General features: G+C 35.1%; 2 protein-coding genes across 4 annotated transcripts in view; one reads left to right on the top strand and one right to left on the bottom strand.

Moving 5' to 3' along the window:
- Positions 1 to 5,198, top strand: part of CCDC175 (coiled-coil domain containing 175) — a gene marked incomplete at both ends in the record, with an annotated part of 75,086 nt that extends 69,888 nt beyond the window's left edge. Inside the window, 2 exons of the mRNA XM_081291390.1 lie at positions 553 to 715; positions 5,101 to 5,198. Of these exons, the coding sequence (XP_081147516.1) occupies positions 553 to 715; positions 5,101 to 5,198 (261 nt within the window). The remainder of the gene's footprint in view (positions 1 to 552; positions 716 to 5,100) is intronic.
- Positions 5,199 to 5,767: 569 nt separating this feature from the next.
- On the bottom strand, positions 5,768 to 23,912 carry JKAMP (JNK1/MAPK8 associated membrane protein). 3 transcript variants are annotated; one of them, XM_081289135.1, is made up of 7 exons: positions 23,789 to 23,912; positions 21,678 to 21,769; positions 20,980 to 21,134; positions 16,292 to 16,498; positions 13,619 to 13,800; positions 8,999 to 9,075; positions 5,768 to 6,621 (listed from the first exon to the last, which is right to left on the bottom strand). In XM_081289135.1, the coding sequence occupies exons 1-7, from the start codon at positions 23,790 to 23,792 to the stop codon at positions 6,403 to 6,405; spliced, it is 936 nt and encodes a 311-aa protein (XP_081145261.1). In that variant the 5' UTR covers positions 23,793 to 23,912; the 3' UTR covers positions 5,768 to 6,402. The 3 variants fall into 3 exon arrangements, with proteins under 3 accessions (XP_081145261.1, XP_081145263.1, XP_081145262.1); XM_081289137.1 differs by having other exon boundaries at positions 21,678 to 21,801; positions 23,789 to 23,874; XM_081289136.1 differs by having other exon boundaries at positions 21,678 to 21,751; positions 23,789 to 23,865.
- Between the last annotated feature and the right edge of the window lie 30 nt (positions 23,913 to 23,942).

Here is a 23,942-nt window from a genome sequence, read left to right as displayed (position 1 = left end):
CCATTCTGACTAGAGTGAGATGAAATATTAGAGTGGTTTTGATTTGCATTTCTGTAATTGCTAGAGATGATGAACAATTTTTCATATATTTGTTGATTGACTGTATATCCTCTTCTGAGAAGTGTCTGTTCATGTGCTTGGCCCATTTATTTATTGGGTTATTTGTTTGTTTGGTGCTTAGCTTTTTGAGTTCTTTATATACATAGAGATCAGTGCTCTATCTGATGTGTGAGGGGTAAAGATTTGCTCCCAGGATGTAGGCTCTCTGTTCACCTCACAGATTAGAAACAATCTATACTGATTTTTTTAATGCCACCACTGCCACTAAAAATTCCAAGCTCTGTAAGCATTCCATTAAATTTTCTCATTTGAGAAACCATTTCTCTGAGCTCTTTCACAGAATTTTGTGAATCAGCTGTCTACACACACACCCATATTGCACTCTGCATGTATAATCCTTTTGTTTTGGACAGAGTCCATTCAGGATGTGTTTTTATTTATTTTGTTGCAATTTATATTCACATACCCCCAAATGCTATTATCTCATTTAAGGAACTGGTGCAGAACAGTGAAGAGATCTTGCAGGAAATAGAAAATCTAATGAAGAGACTGCAAGACAGAGATCAAAAAATTGAGCTCATCAATTCTTGGCTACAAAGGAATCTTGAAAAACTGCGTTCTCTTATGAACCAGGAATTACCAACAGACTTTATCAGTAAGCAACAGTTTGGTGTTTCTAGAGATCTTTTACTATATCTGGTAACTCCATCAAAAGAGGCAAGCAAGAGAGCCAAGTAAACTCATCCCCAATAATGTCACAAATACCCAATTGAACATTGATACTAGCTTACAGGTTGAATGCAGTAGTATAGAAATATTTGCCAATTCTCCTTCCACACAAAAGAACATTCTAGATAACTGAATCTTTACTTCCTTGTGATTTTTTTAAAAACACTCTTAAAAAATATTTTTCAGAGAAGTTCTTTATAAACTTATTATATACATCCTTGTCTTCTTAAACAAAAGAAATTGAAAATAATTTTCCTTTTTCTTCCTGAACTCAATTTAGCACTGAAAACTGTAATTGTTGGCTCCTCTGAAAAACCTAGTGATGGCTTCAGGGGCTTCTGAGGCTTTAACATGTTTAGTTGCCTCTAAGCAAGCAGCCCAGTCTCTCCAGTGGTGTATCAGATTCATCTTCAAGCCCTGCAGGCCCCAAAGCTCTGTCCCAATTAGAGCTGCTGTTGGAAATGGAGTTGAAGCCTAGTACCGGCACAATCTAAGAGTCCCAGGGGCAGAGATACCTGGAAAGGTGGGACATGGGTGCAGCAAGTTGGGGAGAAGGAAGAACAGAATATAGAGGAGAGATGGGATGATGAATGAAAATAACATCATCTGGCAACTGTAGAGCTCTATGAGGTTATTCAGGTTTGACTTTAAGGAGCTTAACCACTAAATACACTGTCTTAAAAGTAGCCTTTAGAAAATGAAATGGGATAAAAATAGAATGAGAGAAAGTGATAGGATTAAAAGCAGCATGTGGTAAAACCTGTTTTCTGGGGGCATGCTTAACATGAAACACTGTTTCAGCACCCAGTGCAGAACTTTGTGGGTCACCTACCCATCAGCTGTTCCAATGGTCCTTGGGGATCCTGGGGATGTTTTTTATGTCCAAGTGCATAAGGGATCCCTGGTGGGTTTTGTTTCTCTTAGCATTTCCTTTGCTAGGCCTGGCCAGCCTAGTCACTGTAGATCAAGTAGTTTAAAGAGCTAAACTACATATATAAAATTTAATTATAATTTAAACTACTATTATATATATATATATATAAAACTTAGGACACATGACGTAGATGGAAGGACAAAAGAACTTAGATATCAATGACCTGAATATCTCATAATCAAAATGTGTCTTCAAGTTGACATTAGCATCACCAAACCCCAGACATTGAGGTAAGATTTAAGACTGCTAAAACTAGCAAAATTAAAGCCTGGAGATATTTAGCTTTGAACTTCTCCCCATATTCTCAGTTGCTTCCCATTTTCTAGATGTCAAGAATGTTGTGAAGATTCCTGGGCAAGTCTATTGTCTGCTACAGGGGTTAGTATACTAGAGCCTGGGACCAAACCAGTCCTTCTCCTATTTTCATAGGGCCCAGAACTAAGAGTGGGTTTTATACCTTTAAATGATTGGAAGAACCCAAAAGAATGATAATGTTTCATGACATCATAAAACTACATTAAATTCAAATTTCTGTGTCCAGACATTTTATAGACACATAGCCACACTCCCCGAGAAAGGCTGTGTGTCCCAACAAGCCTAAAATATTCACTATTTGGCACTGAATAGGAAAAAGTTGCCAACCCCTGGTTATTCAGAGAGGGTCACAGTGAGCTCCGCTGGTGAGCCCGAAGGATCACATAGGCTGAGAAGGGGAAAATAAAGGCTGACTTCTTTGTTCTAAGCCACACAATGAGAGCAAACTGTTAAACAATGACCCATCCAGGTAAAGTAAAATTTTCACTGAAAATGAAAAGAATGTCAGTTTTATGAAAAAATATACATTTTATCGAAAATATATTTTTAGTCAATAGGTTATTGACTGGCAGAATTTCGATTTTAAAATTCAATACTATTTGTAGTCAATAAAATGTTGATAATTGGATATAGAAATACTTGAAAATTCTCCTGTTTTTTAGTTTTCACATCACAGGTTACTACGGTTGCTAAACTATATTTACAAGTATTTATGGAGGCCTGTTGTATGCCAAGCACCGTTAAGACATCTTGTTTACAATGGTGAAATAAACAAATACAGTCCCTACCTAAATGGAACTCACAGTCCAGTACAGAGGTTGACAAACTTTTCCTGTAAAAGGCCAGATAATAAATATTTTTTTTGGTTTTGCCAGTCATGAGATCTCTGTAGCAATGGCTTATCTCTACTACTGTAGCAGAATTACCCTTAAGATGTAACTTGCCCACCTTGGTACAGTGGGAGCATCAGGTATGGCAGAGATACATATAAAATCCCGAGGGTACTGAAGGTGGGGCAGAAGTATGAAAGAACCTAGAGTGAGAAAACCTGGTTGAGGAATCAAGAGAAAGATCTCTTGAGAAACTGGAGATGGAGCTGAGATCTGAAGGCAGTTTCTGGCTTCCCATAGATCTATGTAGCTCTGCTTCTGAGGCACTGGTGTGTAGGGTTGGGGGCAGGAAGGTGTAGGTTTGAATCTCAGTTCTGCTTCTTAATTTAACTTCTGCTCCTCCGTGTCCCCAGTAATAAAATAATTTGGTGATAATTAACAGGAGTTTTAAAACATCAAACCCATAAATTACTCATTATATCCCTGAAATCTACCACCTTCCTGGGGAAGGTAAGAATAAAATTTGAACCTTGTATTACTTGATCATCTCTGAGCCACCTGTAATCTAACCTTTGAATGTTCCCTGTTGAATGGCTTCTCCCAGCGAAGTATTTCTCTTCCAGGGCAATAACCGCTCCTGTTCTTGTCTGAACACAAGATATCACTGCAGCCCTGTAGATCCTGCCCTCCTTTATGACCACTGTGATGGCTTCACTAAAGTATTGAGTGCCCTCAGCCTGGCTCTAGACCAGATGTTGCAGTGACAAAGTTGAATAAAACTCAGCCCTGAACCTTGAAGTGCACACCCTGTGAAAATCAGACAAGCCAGGAGATGATTAGAATAAAGTGGATCTCTTTTATTATGTGGCTATGGGATGGCAAATCTCTTGAGTATTGCTGGGAGCACATGGGTGTCTTCTGGAAGGAGTAGCATAGACATGAGCTGGCCAAGAATACCAGTAACTTGACTACATGGGGATCAGCCAGGGGTGCCAGTTGGAAAGAGTGGGGGATCATCTGCCACATCCCTAAATGCCAGACTTCTCCTGAGAACTAAGACCATTAACTTTTTGCTTTTCTTTCTTGTAAACAAAAGATAAGTTATTTCTTAGTACATACCTAAGTCATATACATAGTGATTTAAAACAGATTATTTTTAAAGTGTTAAAGAATTTTTTTAAAAAATTCCCAAAGCCCTTGAGTATACCATATAGTTACAGATAATTTGAGTATTAAACAAATAACTTAATACATGCTCTCCAGAAGACTTTTTAAAGAGGACATATTAAAATACCAAAAAAATCATATAACTGTCAGTTATCTTTTAGTGATTGTTTAATTCTGGGAAAGAACCCATTTATAATTTTATAATTACAGGAGGTTCAAATTTGGGGGGAGAAAAAGCAAAATCATATGCCCCATAATTGTCAAAGGTCTTATGGAACAATTGGGAATTAAACAATGAAGAGTTTAGACCAGTGATTCTCAAATGTTAAAATCAGGTGGAAATTTGAAAATATCCCAGGCTCAGGATGCTCCCCAAACCAATTCAACATGAATGTCTGGAGGTGGGAAAAGTTTAAAAACTTCTCCTGAGGTTTCAATGTCTTACAAACCAATACATTTAGACGAATGTATAACAATGCAGTTACTAAATTTATCAATTGACCCAAATGAATCAATATAATATTTTGACTTTTTAAGTATTCAGAATTGATTTGCAAAATTATTACCATACACTAAGCAGCAAGAAAGGTAATATGCTATAAACTACTAAATTGAAACTTAACATAGAGCTGAGCTAGGAAATTTGTTTTGTATTCAATGATCACATTTTCCAAATTACTTAGTAACATCAGCAACCTTAGTGGCTCTGAATACCAATTGTCTTGGTTTTATGAAAGCAAATCTAAAACACAGATATTATGTATTCATGAATTCTTTGCCTCTGAGGACTTGTAATAATTTCTTGCATGACTTCTCCTTTTGCACAGATATTTTTCTATTAGAACAGGATATCTGAAAAGGTGATTGTTAAAATGGCCTCACATATAGTGGGACCTGAAGATACAGTCTTGGTAATCAGATTCATGTAATCCCCCCATGTACCCAGTTACATAATTTTCCAACGGAGGATTCTTTGGGCAACTCGGGATTTTAATGTACACGAATAATCACCAAACCTATATGAAATGCAAATAGAATTTAAAATTTTATGTTTTATTCCTACAGAAAAGAAGAAACTAAAGCACAAAAAAAGAGTCCATTTCCAAACAACACCTGAATGTCCTAGGGAAAAGGCATTAACAAAGAAGTACTTCTCAAAATAACTGAAGGACATAACTGCTGTGAATTTGAAAGGTAAAAACAAAACCACAGGAGAAGTGAGTGCACTTATTTTCATATTTTGTAACTGTTAATAAAAGTGTTCTAAGTTTGAGATGTAAGTAAATAGTCTAATCCCCCACATACTGGCAGAATCAGTGAATACCTTCTAAACAATATAAATGGGGCATAGCCAGATTATAAGTGCTAAATATTTTATTTTGCTTCCATGGCTTAGACCATGAGTCTCTTGAAGCCTTCAGAGGATAAACATCACTGTATACCTAACAAAAACCAACCACAGAAAAAACCATTTACATTCTGGGTTTAATTAAATCTGAGAAGCTGTAATATGTATCCTAATTCAGAAATGTCACAATGTGAGAAGATGTGTCTCAGGATCAACAAAAAAAGTGTATGTGCTATATACAGGATGATAAAGAAACAAGATAGTAAGATACAAGAAAAGAAATATGTGACTATATTACTTATTCATTTGGAAAGAGACTAAATTTACTATATAACATTTTAATTATTTCTGTAATTAGTGTGGTAAAAAACAAATATCAGAACATTTGAGTTTTTTATAGTTAAGCTTTTTATTATTTTCTTTACAGGAACAATAATCTGAACATGTCTTCAAATTATAAACAGAAAACCTGTTACATAAATTATGCTCTATTTCTGTATTATCAAAATACTGTATTGGTGAAAATAAATAGATAACAAAAAACAATACTTTATTTCCACTTTTGCTGCAGACCATACAAATATGTTTGTCTTTGTAACCCATTATAGGTGAAAAACAAATTGAAACACAACAGGCATGCACAATTATGTCACTGCTAGGGATTTCTGATTATATTTATTAAAGTTTTTCTTACTAAAAAGTGAACAGGCCATTGCTACAAAGTACACAGAAACATGATTATGCTCTAAGAATAGCTGAAACTTCCTTAGAAGTTTAGTTTAGGATTCTAGTGTGGTAGATAATATTATACTATGCAACAGAGAATTATGGTATTTCATATTTTCCATGTCTAACCATAAAGTTGTTAAGTCAAAAACAAAACCAAACAAACAAACAAAAACAAACATTTAGACTGAAAATCTTGTTCCCATGTGTGACAGAATAATTCTAATGCATTTTATTAAATTTCTTTATTCTTTATTAAGAACACTTTTTGGGTTTTTTTTGGCATTTTATATTCAATGTCCATTAGCCCCTTCTGAGAGTATCCGTGAAGGTTCTGTAAATTTTGAAGTGAACAAGTAAAAAAGGGCTGGTGTAGGTACCAAAGCCAAAAGGGGTAGATCTTGCTCAAGCTTATCCACTCTGGAAATGGAGATTATCCCATAGGCATGAAGTAACCAGTGGCTGAAGAGAACAATTAGTCTTTTCTTCCTGACCAGAAGATCATAGCAGTTCTATATAATTTTATAAAACAGAGAAAATAGAAATACAGATTATCAGGATGAGTCTGCTAAACAGTTTGTTTTCAAACCAAGTCATAACCTTGAATTCATATTTGAGTTAAAAAGGACTTAATGAGTCACCTGGTTTACCCATTCATTTTACAGATGAGGAACTTGAGATTTCCTTCAGTTATAAAAGCACTGAAGTCTACATCACAATTAGCTTCCTTCTAGAAGGGACTGTATTTCATAGAAGATATGAACCAGAAGGAGGAATCCCATACCATGTGCTTTCTTCTTGCCCTGATCCACTGTAGCTATGAGTTTGTAAGTGGGACAGGAAGTACATAAACCCAACTTCCTCAGCCTCCAGCAATCCTAGAGGCTGCTGCCTGAATCATTAGAAGAGAGCAGAAATGACGTGAATACTCTGATTTTCTTTTTATTTTTAATCATGTTCTACAGTCTGCAGAAACTGGAAGGATCAAATTCCTATGAAAGAAGCATCTAAATGAGCTAATAAACACACTGATATACAATTTATAAAAGGTTAGTCACCAACTTTCTCTTTATCATTCATGACTTATCAACTCACCTAGAACTAGATTCTTTCCTTGATTCAGGTCCCTATTTCTGATTCATATGTAGAGGACTAATTAAAGTATGTGAACATTTGACATAGGAGAGAGTCACAGGTCAGAGAATTATAGTCTGAAGCTAATTTAAAAGTGTATAGCTAATTCTTCACTATGGAGAACAAATAAAAATTCAAAAACCTCATCTTATTTAAATATTCAAAATCTCTTCCCTAGAACCTTTCCCTGCAGTTGATGAGGTGTCAAAAATAACTTTCTACACAGCATTGTGTAATCCTAGGAGCTCAGGAGGCTGAGGCAGGAGGATTGAGAGTTCAAAGCCAGCCTCAGCACCAGTGAAGCATTAAGCAACTCAGTGAGACCCTGTCTCTAAATAAAATCAAAATAGGGCTGGAGATGTGGCTCAGTGGCTGACTACCCATGAGTTCAATCCTGATAGCCGCCCCCCAACCCCCCAAAAAACTAATGTCCTATCTTCTTTGATTAATCTTAATGAAACAATGATTAAATATTACAAAGGAGAAATGAGGATAGCCTACAAATGGGAACAACTGAATAATCACTATCAGAAGTTCTTTTGCTATTACTCTACCTGAAAGCCACTATGATTTCTAGCACCTACCACCGTTTTTTCACTATTGTACTACTCAAAAATAGTTAACGACTTATTTTCTTTATTTTTTTATGCTACAAACCATGAAAAAGCACATTTCTTATCAACTGTCATGAGCAGTTTAAGACAGATCACAGACACTACATCAGCAAGCACAGGATGAAAGCGTCTAAGACCTTTTACCTTTATTCCTTTAGGGTTTAGCCTCAAAATAGAGTTCTTAAATGAGAGACAGGTATTTGATAGCAATCATTTAAATATGACATATTAAAAAATAATCAGAAGACAGCCAATTATATTAGAAAGAAAATTTCAGAAGATTGTATGTGAACAAATATTGTGGAAAAAATAATTAAAAGTTTAATTAATACAATTTTCCCAATTTAAAGAGTCAAATATACTCTTCTCAATTATTGTTCATATTTTTGGTTGACAATACCTTAGTTCTTTAAAAATAGAAAATTTTAAATATGTGAATGACATGATATTCTATTCTATTCCTCCAACCTATAAGTTAATCAAAATATGCTTTTATGGTCAAAAATATTCTGAAAATACAGACAAGTATAAAATTAAAAATAACAAAAATAGAGTTCCTTATAACAGCGGTCTTCCACTAAAATATAAGAAAGTTTAAGGCACAAAAACATGTCTCAAAAAGGGAAACAGAATCAGAATTAGTTTGTCTATCATTGTGATTTCCAAATCACCAAAATATTATAGACTTTATAGGACAAAGTGTTAAAAAAAACTTATAATCAAGATGATAAAACACAGATATGAATAAAGAGTGAGAAAACATAGATATAGAATGCATAATAAAGTTTTAAAATTAATTCTACATGCAGCAGCAAAGCACTTAAATAGTGTTAAGTTCCAACATTTTGATAGTTAAATGGTTGCTATGTGAGTAAATTATGTGAAATGATTTTTCTTCACTGTGCTGGAATAGGAAAACCTTTACTATGTCACCAATTTCCCAAGGAAACATAATGGAGCAACACACACAGCCTTCCAGAAACTTAGATAACAACCTAAAAGCTACCAAATGACACCAATTAGCCAAGGATTACTGAAACAATTAGTTGTACCTTATCACATTATATGTACTATTTTATTGTCAGATTTATTTCAGAATATCTTTAACAAAGGAAAAAAAAAACAAACAGACATTTCCTACCTCTATTTCAGAAGCCGACATGTATACAGCCAGAGTGAACAAAGATAACACTAATATAATATATGGGAAGGCATAATCTGAAAGATAAGCATCAGTATTATTGTTGGAAATTAAACAGATTTCTGAATAAACCATTAAATAAATTCAGTATAATTCTCCCTAGGTCAAATTCTTTTTCAACTAGTTCTGTGAGATTTGAGTCCCAATGTCCTGAGACAGGGATCAGCAAACCTTTTCTGCAACACTTTTGGCTTTGCTGGCAAGGCAAGTGTGTCTCTGTTTTAATTACCCAACTATACAGTTGTAGCTGGAAAACAGTCATAGAGAATATATAAATAAATGGGCATGTCTGTGTTCTAAGAAAACTTTACAGATACTAACATTTGAATGCCATATGATTCGCACATATCAGTTAATAAAAATCTTTTAATTTTTTTTCTAATCACTTAAAAATGCAAAACACGGGGGGGGGATAGTAGAGGATAGGAAAGGCAGCAGAATACAACAGACACTAGTATGGCAATATGTAAATCAATGGAAGTATAACTGATGTGATTCTGCAATCTGTATACGGGGTAAAAATGGGAGTTCATAACCCACTTGAATCAAAGTGTGAAATATTATATGTCAAGAACTATGTAATGTTTTGAACAACCAACAATAAAAAAAAATGCAAAACACATCCTTGGTCCAGCTTTGAAAGATCACTGCCTAAGGCATCCATTGATTAAATTAAAAGAATTAAATTCCTCCTGTGCATCTGGAATGGTACCAGTTATATACTAACTGGGGAGAATTAAGAAAATAGTTACTTAAACAATTTTCTGTGCTTTGTGGCCCAGGAGGGGAGCATTGGTTGAGAAAGTCTATCTTTAGCTACTTAAGCTTTAATTAGTTTTTAGAAAAGTTCATTTATCAATAAATTTCAAAGGATTAATAGATCTTTCAGCATTATAGTAATAAATTTTGGAAATTTCTACTCCACATACAGTACAGTAATATTTTAAGCAAAATTTTTCCTACATAACACTAGTACTCTTTGAAATTTAGAACACACAAAAACAAATTAAAAATATACTATGAATTATTTTTGTATGATTATTTTAAAATTATTTTTTTAAACCTTTATATATTTATTTATTTATTTTTATATGATGCTGAGGGTTGAACTCAAGACCTCACACATGCTAGGCAAGTGCTCTACCACTGAGCCACAACCCCAGCTCCCTAAAAATGACTTTAATTTAAGAAGCTATTAACCATTCTACAATTCATTTGGAACAATTGCAAATGTTAATTCAGGATTCTGATGTTGAACTATCCATACAGGGCTTATTTCAACTTACTAAAGAGCTGAATGACTTGTTTGACAGTTAGAACTTTTCATGATACAGTGACTGGGTCCTCAAACAGTCATGACAAAAACAAAAACAAAAACAAAACCCATTTAATTCATAAGAAGCTAAAGGATGTTGCTAATGATACATATTTTAAGACTGTGCAGTAAAAAGCCATATGAGGTAAAAAGGAAGAAGAGGAAGTTTCTAAGGAAGGCCAGATTTATAGGGAGTAGAGGGAGGTACTTGGCTGGAAGCAGGAATCAAAGTGGTTTTTAAACCCTGGAGTGTAAAACAATCTGAGACTCTATGAACCTAGGACTGGGATAGGGCCTGGGAATCTGTATGCAGATTCCCCTCATGAGTCAGAAGCAGATCACACTTAAAAGCCAGCTTTGATAATACTTCCAAGCAGGTAAAAGTTTGTAACTGACAACGTCCCAATCACTCCTAGTACATTTCTCTCTGGACCTCAATCCCCAGGAGTTGTAGCTATAAGAAGCTTCCTGCTGCTCTACTTTGCTCAGACTCATTATATCCTCTACGAACCAAAAAATATTTAATTTTTTTCCAACATTATAAAATTGAGTTGGTAAAAGCCCTCTGTGACTATTCTCAGCTGACTGCCTAAGTTTATACTTAGTGCAAAGGAATATTAACACCTTGATCTTTCCCTTGAATGTGCTCTGAGTGGTGGCCTGTTAACAAAGTGAGTAAAAACCATTCAGTGCGAAGAAGCAAATTTTTTCAATATAGGCAGCTGTGATATAGAAAGCAATGGTGTTTGGGAGTCTCCATGGGTTTCCAAACCTTTTCCTGCCTTTCACAGCCTCTCTCTTTCCTCCATTTCATAATCAAGAGCTTAAGCATAATAGCACCAAAAATCCAAGGCAGAGGAAATTGAGGGCAGCCAATTCTTAACTCTTTCCAGCTTAGGTAGCTCTCCCAAACTCCAGACTGGAAAACACTACTACCTGTAACCTTTTGGATACTGAATTCACATCTACCACCCTATTTGTTTCCTCTAATGTTCACTATTTATCCACCCACCAGCAACTAAGAAGGCTACTTTATCCTATTCTCATCCACTCCTTTAGCCCCTATATTCAATGTGTTATTCCCTCCTCTTAAATAGCTCCTCATTCCCAGTACTTCTCTGCCTTAGGTCAGACAGTCATTCTTGGCTTACTGCAATCATCTCTTAACTGATCTTCCAGGCTCCCCTTCTCTGACAGTTCATCTTCCACTGGGCTATTATCCTTTTAAAACACAAATCTGATTCTGTCACTCTTCTGCCTAAATCCTTTTCAGAGTAGTTCCCTATTCCATAGAACAAGAACAGCAACCTCAAATGCATACAAAGGCTAGCCAGCCAGGTAAATAACTCAAGTACTCCAGTTTAATAAGAATGGTAGAAACTGGAAGGAACTCTAAATATTCAAATACTGTGTAATAGAATTAAAGAGTTTACCTGTAAGCTAGAATAACAAATCCCTGATTAACCTCCAATTTCCTTTTCTCTTGTTCTTACTTTCAATTCTGTCCTTACCATTAACCAAATTACATTGCCAACCTACATTATTTGCATAATGATACCCAATCCTGCCCAGTTCCTTTGGGCCAGAAGGCTCAGCCTCTGTACTCCACAGACTGTGTAAGAGCATTATCCAAATCCTTGGTTTGCTTGTTTTTTGAGGAACTGGGAATGAACTCCAAGGGTGCTTTATCACTAAACTTAATCCCTTGTCCTTTTTATTTTTGATTTTGAGACAGGGTCTCACTAAATTGCCCAGGCTAGCCTCAAATTTGTGATCCTCTTGCCTTGGCCTCCCTAGTTGCTGAGATTACAGGTGTGCACCACCAAACCCAGTTCCAACACCTTTGGAATGTTCCGTTCTACAAATTCAAAAGTACTATACTGCTGGGTCAGTAGTGCATTCCTGTAATCCCAGCAGCTTGGGAGGCTGAGACAGGAGGATCACAAAAATCAAAGTTAACCTCAGCAACCAGAGGACTTAATGAGACCCTATCTCAAATTTTAAATAAATAAAAAAGGACAAGGACTAAGGACATGGCTCAGTGACTAAGTGACCATGGGTTCAATCCCTGGTACCAAAGGAAGAAAAAAAGAAAACCATACTGTGTTCCTCTGCTATTTACAGCTTCCCTGCTTTATCTCCTAATAGTATTGTGAGTCCTTTAACAATGCCTTTTTCTTGATATTTTGAGTTAAAGTTCAATCTAAATGGTTTCTGAATAAATAAATGAATGGTTTTCTTAAAGAATAGATTGTGAATGTTTTACTGTATGTAAAAGATTTTCATAAAGGACCTTAGAAATCTAAGGTCTAATTTGTTATGGTTTGGATATGAGGTATCCCCTAAGGGCCAAGTGTGAGAGAATGCAAGAAGGTTATGAGGAGAAATGATTGGGTTGTAAGTCTTAACCCAATTCTATCAGGGATTAATAAAAGTGGTAGGGTGTGGCTGATGGAGGTGGGATTTGGGGCATGGCTATGGGTATATATTTTGTATATGGAGAGTGGAGTCACTCTCTCTACCACCTGGTCACCATGATGTGAACTGCTTCCCTCTGCCACCCTCTCCCGCCATGATATTTAGCCTCACCTCGAGCCCTGAGGAATGGAGCTGACCTTCTTTGGACTATGTATGACCTCTGAAACCATGACCCATCAAATAAACTTTTTCTCCTCTACAATTGTGCTGTTCAGATCCTTTAGTCACAGCAAAGGAAAGTTGACTAAAATATAACTTAAACAGTTTATATCATCAAGATTAATTTCCATCTATTACAAAAATTTAGTTTTGTAATTTTTATTTTATAAATAAAATTTTAAAAATCTTTAAAAAATATTCCAATTTGGTTATAAGCTTCAAATGCAAGGTATCCTCTAAATATATATCAGTTTTGATTAGCTGCCATCATTTTTGTGAGAATTTCTATTCGATTCTGTTTTTATAAGACTGATTATATGTTTTAGCAAAAGTTCATGCTAAGGGGCTTGGGATGTGACTCAGGGGTAGAGGGCTTCCCTAGCATACATGAAGCCCTGAGTTCAATCCCCAGAATCACTATATATGTGTGTGTGTGTTTGTGTGTGTGTATGTGTATACACACACACACACACACACAAACACACACACAAAAGCTTTTTTAAGGATTAAAAAATGAGCTTAAAGAAAAAGCTACAAAATTAAGAAAAAATAATGTTTATTACACATAATAATAAATAAATTTCATTACCTTTACTCATCATACTTACATAGAAGGCCTCCGCCAACTGCCTGAAGCACAGTTAAAATTGGGAAGAAGTACAGTGCAGCATAAATACTTTTAAATCGATCAGACTTCCCTAACCCACATGCAATCTTCTTCACCAGAAGAGGTCGGAGCAGCATCATTAATACCAAACAGAATGCATAATAGATAAATACAATGGTGTACCTGTAAGATATAATCGGGAATGTGTACCATCAAAATATGTTTAAAGGTGTTTTTGTCCTTGATATTTTAAAATCAAAGATTCTAAAACAGGTTTAAAAAGTATAGTAAGTCTACCCATCAGATATTCAGATTGCAGAAGGTTGGCCAACATACAAGTGTACACTGACTGGTTTCTTTCCTGGTATTTTGGAAATATGCATCAAAAATCCTAAAAATTTTAATTTATAGCCTTTGACCTAGAAAATTTACTTATTTATTTATCAAAGGGAAACAACCCAGGATACACAAAAAAACATTATGTATAAATGTTTTTATTGAGTCACTTATAAAAAAGAAAACTCAGGAAGAAAATAAATACTCAACAATAGAAAACTAGTTAATTCTATAGTATATTCATGCTGGAATATTGTGCAGACATTAAAAATGCATCACATGATGTACATATGTATAGAAATGTCATGAGGTACCTAATATCATGTACAATTTCATGTATTAAAAAATAAATATTAAAATTCAATGGAAACAAAAACAGATGTAAATATTTTTAATTATGATTTAGATAAGTAGTTTGGAAAATATGGAGTTATTTGACTTGCATTTTACATATTTTCAAATTCAGTCATCTAAGAATAAAATCAAAAGCAAACCAACAAAGCTTGTAAATTACATGCCTCTATTGTTCAGCTCTCCCCTTATTTAGGGCGTTTGTTTTGTTTACTATATTATTATTTACCTTAAAGTAACTCTGAATTAATTTTATTAACAAAACAATAGAACAAGAGAAAGCAGTAAAACAGTGCTTTGATTTTCCTGGAGAATATTATACAGTGTATAACTAGCTTGATAGGCAGATGACAAGCTATGAAGTCTCTTAAATAATAACCTATAATTGAATTAATTACCTTGACTTTTCACCTGACATTGCTGGAATGTTTGCATTTTTATCGCATAATTTTATAATGCCACTCATTGTGTCTCACCCAAAATTAACAAAATTCTGCAATTCTACTTGACTTTTTTATCCCCACTAATTTTTGAGAGCCAATAGAGTTTGAAATTAGAAGTGCCTATCATGGGTGCAGAATGAGGGCTGGGAGGATCTTGTTGCCATTTCTCTTCTAATCTGATATTTTTATAATAAATACCATACATATGACTAGTAGTAAATGAGTCTGATTTTATTTTAAATAAGTAACTACATATCTTATTTAAATGTGATAACCAATCAGTTCTTAAGTTTCCTAAATAGGACTAGGTTAAATTCTGCAACTCCTCAGGACAGTATATAACAAAAGAATATCTGAAGTTCAGGGTTGTAACCCTATGAAATAGTGAATGAAAGAGGACATTATCAGTCTTTTATTTATACAGGTTGGCAGTGGAAAAGATGATTTTCATATTGCTTCATCTGTATCTTGTTTCACCTTTTTACATATATGCATATGTAGGTTTTTGACACTTTAATATTAAGAACTTGATCAAAAGGACAAATTTCATTGAACATATTATGTAATAGAAATTTGCTACAGTTATGAGAACAAAGTAACACACTTTGCTTCCTTCCTTTTTTTTTTTTTTTTTTTTTTTGGTACCTGGAATTAAACCTAGGGGTTCCTAACCACTGAGCCACATCCCCATCCCTTTTTTTATATAGAGATTTTAAATTTTGAGACATGGTCTCACTAAGTTTCTGAGGCTGGCTTTGAACTCATGATCCTTATACCTCAGCCTCCCAAGCCTCTGGTATTACAGGCTTATGCCACTGCACCTGGCTTGTAACACACTTTTCTTTATACTTTTATAAAAAAATATAATAATCCATCAAAATGAATGCCAACAATTTATAAAAATCTAAAAATAAAATAATATTATATATGGAATTTTACTAATTTGATATCATTAAACCAAAACATTCTGATGAAAATTACATTTATTTAGAAAAGCACAAAAAGAACATTAACTAAAGCAGTCTAATAATGCCAACTACATTTAGGTGCCGTGGAAGGCAAATATGTATGGATTCATTTAATTCTCGAATAATGGTTTTGCCATTTCACCAATGAGAAACCTGAGGTTACTAGAGGCTGTTAACATGCTGGGCTAACATAGCAGCTGTCAAACTCAGAATTCAAACCTAACATTTTTATCTTCAAAGCATATACTCTCTTGTATGTCAGACATTGCCTCTCTGCATCAAATTTTTTCCTTATAACTCTAAAAAAAAAAACTCTAGGAAACATAAATCTTATTTTAGAAGTACTTATATATATTTTAACAACAATATAAAAATGCTTTCCCTTCTATTATACTGAGTTTTATTTATATTTCCTCCTATAACACTCTGTATGCTCTAAGAGAAAAGAAATAATTTCAATATATCTTCCCCAGTACCCAGAAGCTGTTTTTATAATGTTCAATCTTTTGAAACAAATGAAACCTATAATGATCCTCAGAGTTTTTTAACTGACCTTAAGTCTAAATAAATACTTACAGTGGGTAGACAGCTTCATGAGTACAGTGTACTGTGGTAACATAATCTGGACTTGGGTTGTAAAGCATCGTGTACCAATCAGAAAGCATCAGTACTCGACATGAACGGATATAAAGAACACCGACAGGATCACTCACAAGTAAGGTGATGATAGCTGCCATACTGCATTCAAATAATGCAGTGACATGTTGGAAAAGTGCACTGGAGCTAGAAAAACAGAGAGTCATGATTTCCAGAAAAATTTCAATATTGAGATGGCTTTAATAAAACAAAGTACATGTTTCAAGATTTTGATTCTAGAAAAAAAATTTCACTGCAAGATCCTAAAACTAAAAAATCTTCTAAAGAGATCAGAAAAGCCAAACATATAAGAAAACTACTTGAGAAGGGTGTTCCCTTATTTTTTAAAAAAGGATATTCATATCCCAGAGGATACTGTGCTAATATTATTTAAAGGTGTAACAGAAGAGCAGAAATTAGGTATCTACTTTATATCTTTATTATACTGCCAAATTGTTATTAAATTTTTTTAGTTATCTATGCATCATTTTAAATTGCCTTAATAAGTACATAGAAGATGATATGTAACGTGTCAGTTATAAGGTATAACAATGTAATAAACACTGTGAGCTCACTGCTTAACCCAGCAACTAAAACACGCTCAACAACTTATAACTATTTCTTAGTTCCTCCCCATTCCACACTCCTAGTGGTATCCATTATGCTAAATTGTTTTATTGGTTTTTTTTTCTAAATAGTTTTCATCCCAATTACACTTGTGTTTCAAGATTACTCTGTTCAGTTTGGTTCATTTAAATCATATTCCTCTAATGTGAGTCTTTTGGGCTTTTTTTCCCATTCAAAATTACATTTCCAAGATTTGTCCATGGCATTGCTTACAGCTAAGCTTCAAGCATTTTCACTTCTGTGTAAGATTCCACTGTGTGACAGTACCATGATTTATCTACTTTAGTTAAACATGTTGCAAATATCTTCCTCTCAGTTTGTGGGCTCAATTTTCACTTTCTTTGTGATCTTTATGAACATGCTCAAAATTTTAATACAATTGTCTTTGATAATTTTTTAACAAAGAGGCTGTTAAATGCTTTAGCAGTTTAAATGCTTTATTCAAATACTTCTATACCTCAATATAAGAAAATATTATCCTACGTTTTCTTCTAAAATTTTTAAGGTTCTGCTTTTCATATGTCAATCTCTAACTCACCAGAATAGATTTTTGTGTAGGTTCTAACTTTAGATATTCCCATATGGAAATCCAATTGTCTCAGAAACAGCATTTTATTAAATATGCATTTCTTTCACCCAACTAACTTGCCATGCCACTCCTGCTATAAAAAGTTTCATACATAATTCATCTCTATATGGTCTTTCTAATCTTCAGCCTCAAAGGAGCCAGTCTCTCCTGGGGCAACTTCATAAGTATATTTTCCAAGATCCTATAAGGGACATGCCAATCACAGGAATCAAATGAAATCTATAATGATCCTCAGAGTTTTGAGACAGGTTCTCAATAAGCTGCTGAGGCTGGCTTTGAACTCAAGATACTCATGCCTCAGCCTCCCAAGCTTCTGGGATTACAGGTGTATGCCACTGCATCTGGCTTGTAACACACTTTTCTATTATACTTTTACAAAAAAAAAAATCCATCAAAATGAATGCCAACAATTTATAAAAATTCTAAAAATAAAATAATATTATATATGGAATATCGTTAAACCAAACATTCTGATGAAAAATACATTTATTTAGAAAAGCACAAAGAAGAACATTAACCCAGCAGTTTAATAATAATGCCAGCTACATTCAGCAATTTGGCAAGACCCTGCCTCAAACAATAAAAAAGGTCTGGAGATGTTGCTGTAAAACACTCCTGGGTAAATTGCTGAGGCACCACATACAAACAAAGATGTTGTGTCTACCAAATACTAAAAAATAAATATTAAAATTCTCTCTCTCTCTCCCTCTCTCTTTAAAAAAAAAGAAAAGAAAAGAAATAATTACATAATGAGGGTGAAGCCCTTAGGGCATTAGTCCCCTTATAAAAGAGGTCTGAGGGAACATGTTTGTCCCTTCTACTAATTGAGCACACTGTTAAGAAGGTGCCATCTGTGAAACACAGTGAGCCTTGATCTGGAATTTCCCAGCCTCCAGATCTGTGAGCAATATAGTTCTGTTGTTTATAAATTACATAAGGTATTATGTCATAGCAGCTCAAATGGACTGAGACACTCTCATTCCAACTACCTGCTTTATCACTCTGCTCCCAGCCTGTCATCCAGTGTGAGTTTCTGTTCTTTAAAAAAGAAGAATTCTCAAGAGATTCCTCCTACCTCTGGTGAGACTAGCAATATCTAAAATAGTAAGGCCTTTCTGGACCTCCGTTATTTTACAAGGGTCACTTGAAACTCTTAATTAGCCAACATGGTTAGAAGCAGAACTCCTAGACCATTTTACAAAGGGGAAAACATTAGAGACAGAAATCCCAAACTTATTCTTTCCTATCCTCCTCCCTTCCTTCCTTCCTTCCTCTCTCCCTCCTTCCCTTTCTTCCTGTTTTTGGTACTGAGGATTGAACCCAGGAGTGCCTTACCACTGAGCCACATCCCTAGACCTTTTTGATTGTTTATTTTGAGACAGGGTCTTGCTAAATTGCTAAGGCCAACCTCAAACTTGCAACCAGCATGGACCACCATGCTCGGCTTCATGCTATTACTTAAATATCCTCTTTGATGGTGTCATGGTGTTCCTTCAATTCATCTGCAGTCACCTATGTGATCTTTACAACGTGAAGGCCAATTCTAAAATTCCCTCTATGAAACCACAGTTATTCACTGCTAGTAACGCTGTAGTCAAGGAAGGACCACAAATGAGACAGTGATCCCGTAAGATTGTATTGCTTACTTATCTCGAAGCTGTCCTGTTGTCTGCACAATGATAAAAGTGTCTAACAGTGTCAGAACATATCCCTGCTTTTAAGCAGTATGTGACTGTACTTCAGAATCTCTTCTGGCTTTCAGGAAAAACACTCCTCACCAGCACCTTTGACAACTCCCAGCCATGCTAAATTTCTTTAAATTCTCCTGTACCAATGTTGGATGAAAACACATTTCACTATCTGGAAAAGTGTGTATCCTTCAAGGTGAGTTCTGGTTTTATTCAATTCCTAGGACTCCAACAGTCCCAAACATCTTTATATTCTAGCCTCATACAGTCCTTCTTTCTAATGTTTTCCTCAGCTTTCATTTCTCGATCAGACGCTCCTTTTCGCTTCCATACTTCTCAGGCTGAGTAAAGGGGGTTCAAGGAGAGGAAAGACATAAAGTAGGAAAAATCCTGAGAAGCTGGAGGAGTTAAAGGAAAGTCAGTAGAGCAGAAACATACTAAGGGAGAATTTGGCTTCCTATTCTAGTAGAATAAAGTTCACATCCTTTTCAAGAACCTGCGTATTTGGGCCTCAACCTCCCTTTCCCACTCTCCTTTATATTACCTTTCTCTCATTTGCAACCCATACTTTGACCACCTCAGATCCCACATTTCATACTTCCATGCCATTGTTCATGCTGTCTTTTTACCTAAAGATGATCTACTCTGAAATATTTCAGATTCCATCAGGTACAATTTATCTTTCCATTTTCTGTGACTCTAGAGCATTTTGTTTATAATTTTCATTACATTTAACTCTTTTAGGGACTAGGGTTGTAGCTCAGTGGTAAAGTGTTTGCCTAGCATGTGTGAGGCACTGGGTTTGATTCTTAGCACCACATATAAATAAATAAATGAAAAATAAGGGGCCATCAACAACTAAAAAATTTTTTTAAATAACTATTTTATTACATTTCTAACAGTGATTATAATTATGCATATACATTTGTCTTCCCACAAGATTATCACTAGAAGCCACATCATTGTCCTTCATCTCCTTCCCTGATCTTCCAAACATAAACTACACTACTCAATAAATTTGTTGTCTTAATGTCATGAATTTTTATAATTAGGTTATAGCAATACCATTTTTAACTACATTATACTAGATTATTAGCACTAAATTAAACTACAAGGTATTTTATATAGAACAATAAACAGCTTGTAATCATAACCAGTTTTTTTTTTTTAGAAGATAAGACACAATAAACAGCTTAGGAGGCTGAGGCAGGAGGATTCCAAGTTCAAAGTGGGCCTCAGCAAAAGTGAGGTGCTATGCAACTTGGTGAGACCCTGTCTCTAAATATAAAATACAAAACAGGGCTGGGGATGTGGCTCAAGGTCAAGTGCCCCTGAGTTCAATCCCCAGTATAAAAAAAAAAACAAAACACACACACACAAAGAATTATTTTTGAGAAAAAAAATAGTCCTTCAGTAAAATAAAAGAGAGTTCCTTAATAAGGCATGTAGTCCTTCTTTCTAATGTCACCCTCAGCTCTCATTTCTCGATCAGATGCTCCTGTCATTAAGTTTCTTGCTACAGTAAAGTTTAATCAGAATATAAAGAAAAACAGGCTTATCTCCTTTAAAAACAACAGAAAAAGTGTAATTATTCTTCTAAATGAAAATTGGGTTGGGCATGTGCTCAACATGTGCAAGGCCTTGAGTTCAATTTCTACCACCAAAATAAATAAATAAATATTCCAACATTGGTGCATCCAGAAACAATCATAGAATGTGCTAACCTCTTTTTCCCAGAGTACCATTCGATGAAGAACCAGTGTAAAACAAGAGGGAGCATAGCCATAAATCCAAGATAGAGCCAATCGTAAAGTTCTGGAGATTCTGTGCAAGGCTGACAATACTTCTGTGCATTTGTTCTCTGTCCTCTTGGGCATACCTACAATATATAAAAGCCATATTTTATGTACAGACAGTACTTTAGAATATTAACACACCCCAAAAAATCATTCTATAAGATATTTTAGTTTAATACAGTTGCTTTGTATGTGCAGCTATTTAAAAATTTTTAAAAGTGTCCAAGTGAATAAAAAGAAGACTCATGTGCTATGTCTTTAAAATTCTCATAAAGGGTTCCTTTTATTTTGTTACTAAATAGTTACCATTTAATTAAAAATCTAATTTTTAACAACATGTAAAAAATTTGCAGAGAAATTGTCTGAAGTTATGTTACTGTATAAGTCACTGTACTAAAGCATTTAAAAAGTAATTAGAATTTACTGCAAAATTATAATTTTTTAAAAATACCTGTGACTATCAAGAAAGATGTAATACATTACAAATCTCAACATGAAAGTATGAACAAGGATTTTATTAATACCTCCATAATCTTTTCTGAGTATATTTAAGAAAAAAGATTAAACATGGGAAAATATTTCAAAAGCAAATAGATTTTTACAAATGAAATAACATGCAAACTTACCCCACATTCTCCATATATTTCAGTTGAGCCATTTTTAAATAATAGGGTCTTCCCACAATAAAGTCCAAGGCATGCTGGTTGAATATCGACAGCTTTTTAAAAACAAACGCCAGTATAGTAACATCTTTTGTGATTATAAAAAAATAATGCAATAATAGTGAAGGATTTGGCAGATATATGGCAACATAGTTTTGATTTTTAAAATGACTTGTATTAGACAAATCTCCTTATGCATTTATTTTTTAATTTCTCCTTTTACGCTGTGGCACTGCAGAAAGTTAAATTAAAACCTTGCTCTTAATACTGTGCCTTATGATTAAGGTCCTCAAGTAGCCAAGCGGGTTTATCCCCATAACTCAAAGCCTAACCCAGGTATGTCTCCAATGGTTCCAGAAAGCCTCCCCCCTTGTAGAGTTGACTTTGAATTTTATTGATAATAGAGTTCAAATATATATATATATATATATATATATATATATATATATATATATTTTTTTTTTTTTTTACAAAAAAACAGGACTGATAAAGGATCATCACTTTTTATTTTACCCAGTTCAGGAATTAAGCACATACAATCTATTATAATCTTTGTTCATAAGAACATAACAACACATTTTAATAGCAAAAAGGACAATTTCAGAATAGAGGGTAAGCCTTTGAGAGTAAATACATTCACCTCTATAAAAAAATTCCTATATTGTCCTAGCTTTTATCATTTTTTTGAGGACAGGCGAAAATTTCTCCAAGGTCATCATTGGGCCTCTGACCAAAATTTGGGAACAAGTGCCTTAGAATCAAATCCCTGAACTCAAAGCTGGTGCGCGGGTGGGGGTGGGGGTGGGGGTGGGAGTGGGGAGTAGGTGGGAGGGAAATAAGTCTTCTTTACCAAAAAACTTAGGACCTACAGATCATCTTGGATCTCATCCACCAGAAAAAATTGTTGGAAGAGTTTTTCATACGTGACATCTAATTCCCTTATGCACTAGCTCATTCTTTGAATAAACACGTACTGAGATTATTTTCACTAGTTAAGGGCCACTAAAGGTCCACAGAGAAGCATGACAGAGTCCCTGCTCTCTAAGAACCTATAGCCTAATGTGGAATAAATCCAAATCAACTATGGTATAAATGTGAATTGATTTGGAAAATAATGCATTTTATGACTATACTTGAACAATCTTTTCCCAAATTCTTCATGATTTCACAATTGAGACTGCCTTATCTACAGGCCTTTTCACCTTTCAAATTCCATTTATTTCTCCTGCTGCTGCTGAGAAATAAACAGAAAAGACACTAGGTAAAATGTCTCAAGTTTAGTATTTTTGATTTTATCAAATATTGGACTTAGTTTTGTAAACACATGAGCTTTTTTGTAGCTTTTTAAAATAGGCAACTATAATCAATTACAGGATTCTAAATACATGAAAATAAATGTTTCAAGAAGGCAAAAGTTAAAGAATTGGAAGCTTCTGCAAGGGCTTTATATCTAGTAGATGCTTAGTAAATCTATTTGAATGTACATAATCTAATGTTTCTCGAGATCCAAGACCTGAAATATCCTGTACGATAAACTGAAAGCAACAACTCACTATCTACCAAACAAAACCCAGGCTCCAAAAGTCTGTTCAATTTCCCCTTTAATTTCCTTTACTGAACAATGGTTAAAATTTTAGAAGATTTTCCCCCCCAACGGTCTGTCTGTGAAGGGCCCTATAAACTTAAAGCACGGAGAATGAAGCAGGAGATATTAATCTATGCAGTAATTAGCTTCTGCTCCTTTACTGTTGTTCTGTTCTAACGCCCGCGCTCTTAATTCATCAATGCATTTCCTCCGCATTACACAAAGGGACTGAAGTGACATTTCATACAGAACAACAAAAGGCTGGGCTTCCCCCCCCCCCCATAACAGCCCGCGCCCCCTTGCAGCCTGTCAGGAGCAGACACCACCCAACCCCAGGAGGTGTCCAGGGCCCGGCCCCACGGCAGGTGGGAACCAGGGAGAGAATGAGCCGCTAGAGATGGCTGCCCACCCGCAGCCATACCCGGAGCCAACTGCGTAGGAAAGAAGCCGGGACTAAAACAAACTCTTCCAAATCCCGTTGACCACTCACCCATTGGCCGCTGGAAGGTTTGCTTCAAGTAGCTCCGGGATCAGTGGACGCGACAGGGGCACTCGGACATCCGGGCTACAGCAGCCTTGACGGCTCCGCCTCCTGGTAACCCGGGCGACCGCCCGAAACCCCGCCCACACTTCCTGGTTTAGTC

This window comes from Spermophilus citellus (assembly GCF_964194105.1).
Source record: "Spermophilus citellus genome assembly, chromosome: 4".
NCBI classification, from domain to species: Eukaryota; Metazoa; Chordata; class Mammalia; order Rodentia; family Sciuridae; genus Spermophilus; species Spermophilus citellus.
This window is presented reverse-complemented; position numbering and strand designations above follow the sequence as displayed.

Bases quoted from the DNA above. Each gene is read 5' to 3' on its own strand.
- JKAMP (XM_081289135.1), bottom strand. The intron at 16,499-20,979 runs GTTAGCACATTC...CTGTTTTTCTAG, and splicing joins TGGTACTCTGGGAAAAAGAG to CTCCAGTGCACTTTTCCAAC. The intron at 6,622-8,998 runs GTAGGAAATGTC...AAAATTATATAG, and splicing joins TGTCGGCTTCTGAAATAGAG to AACTGCTATGATCTTCTGGT.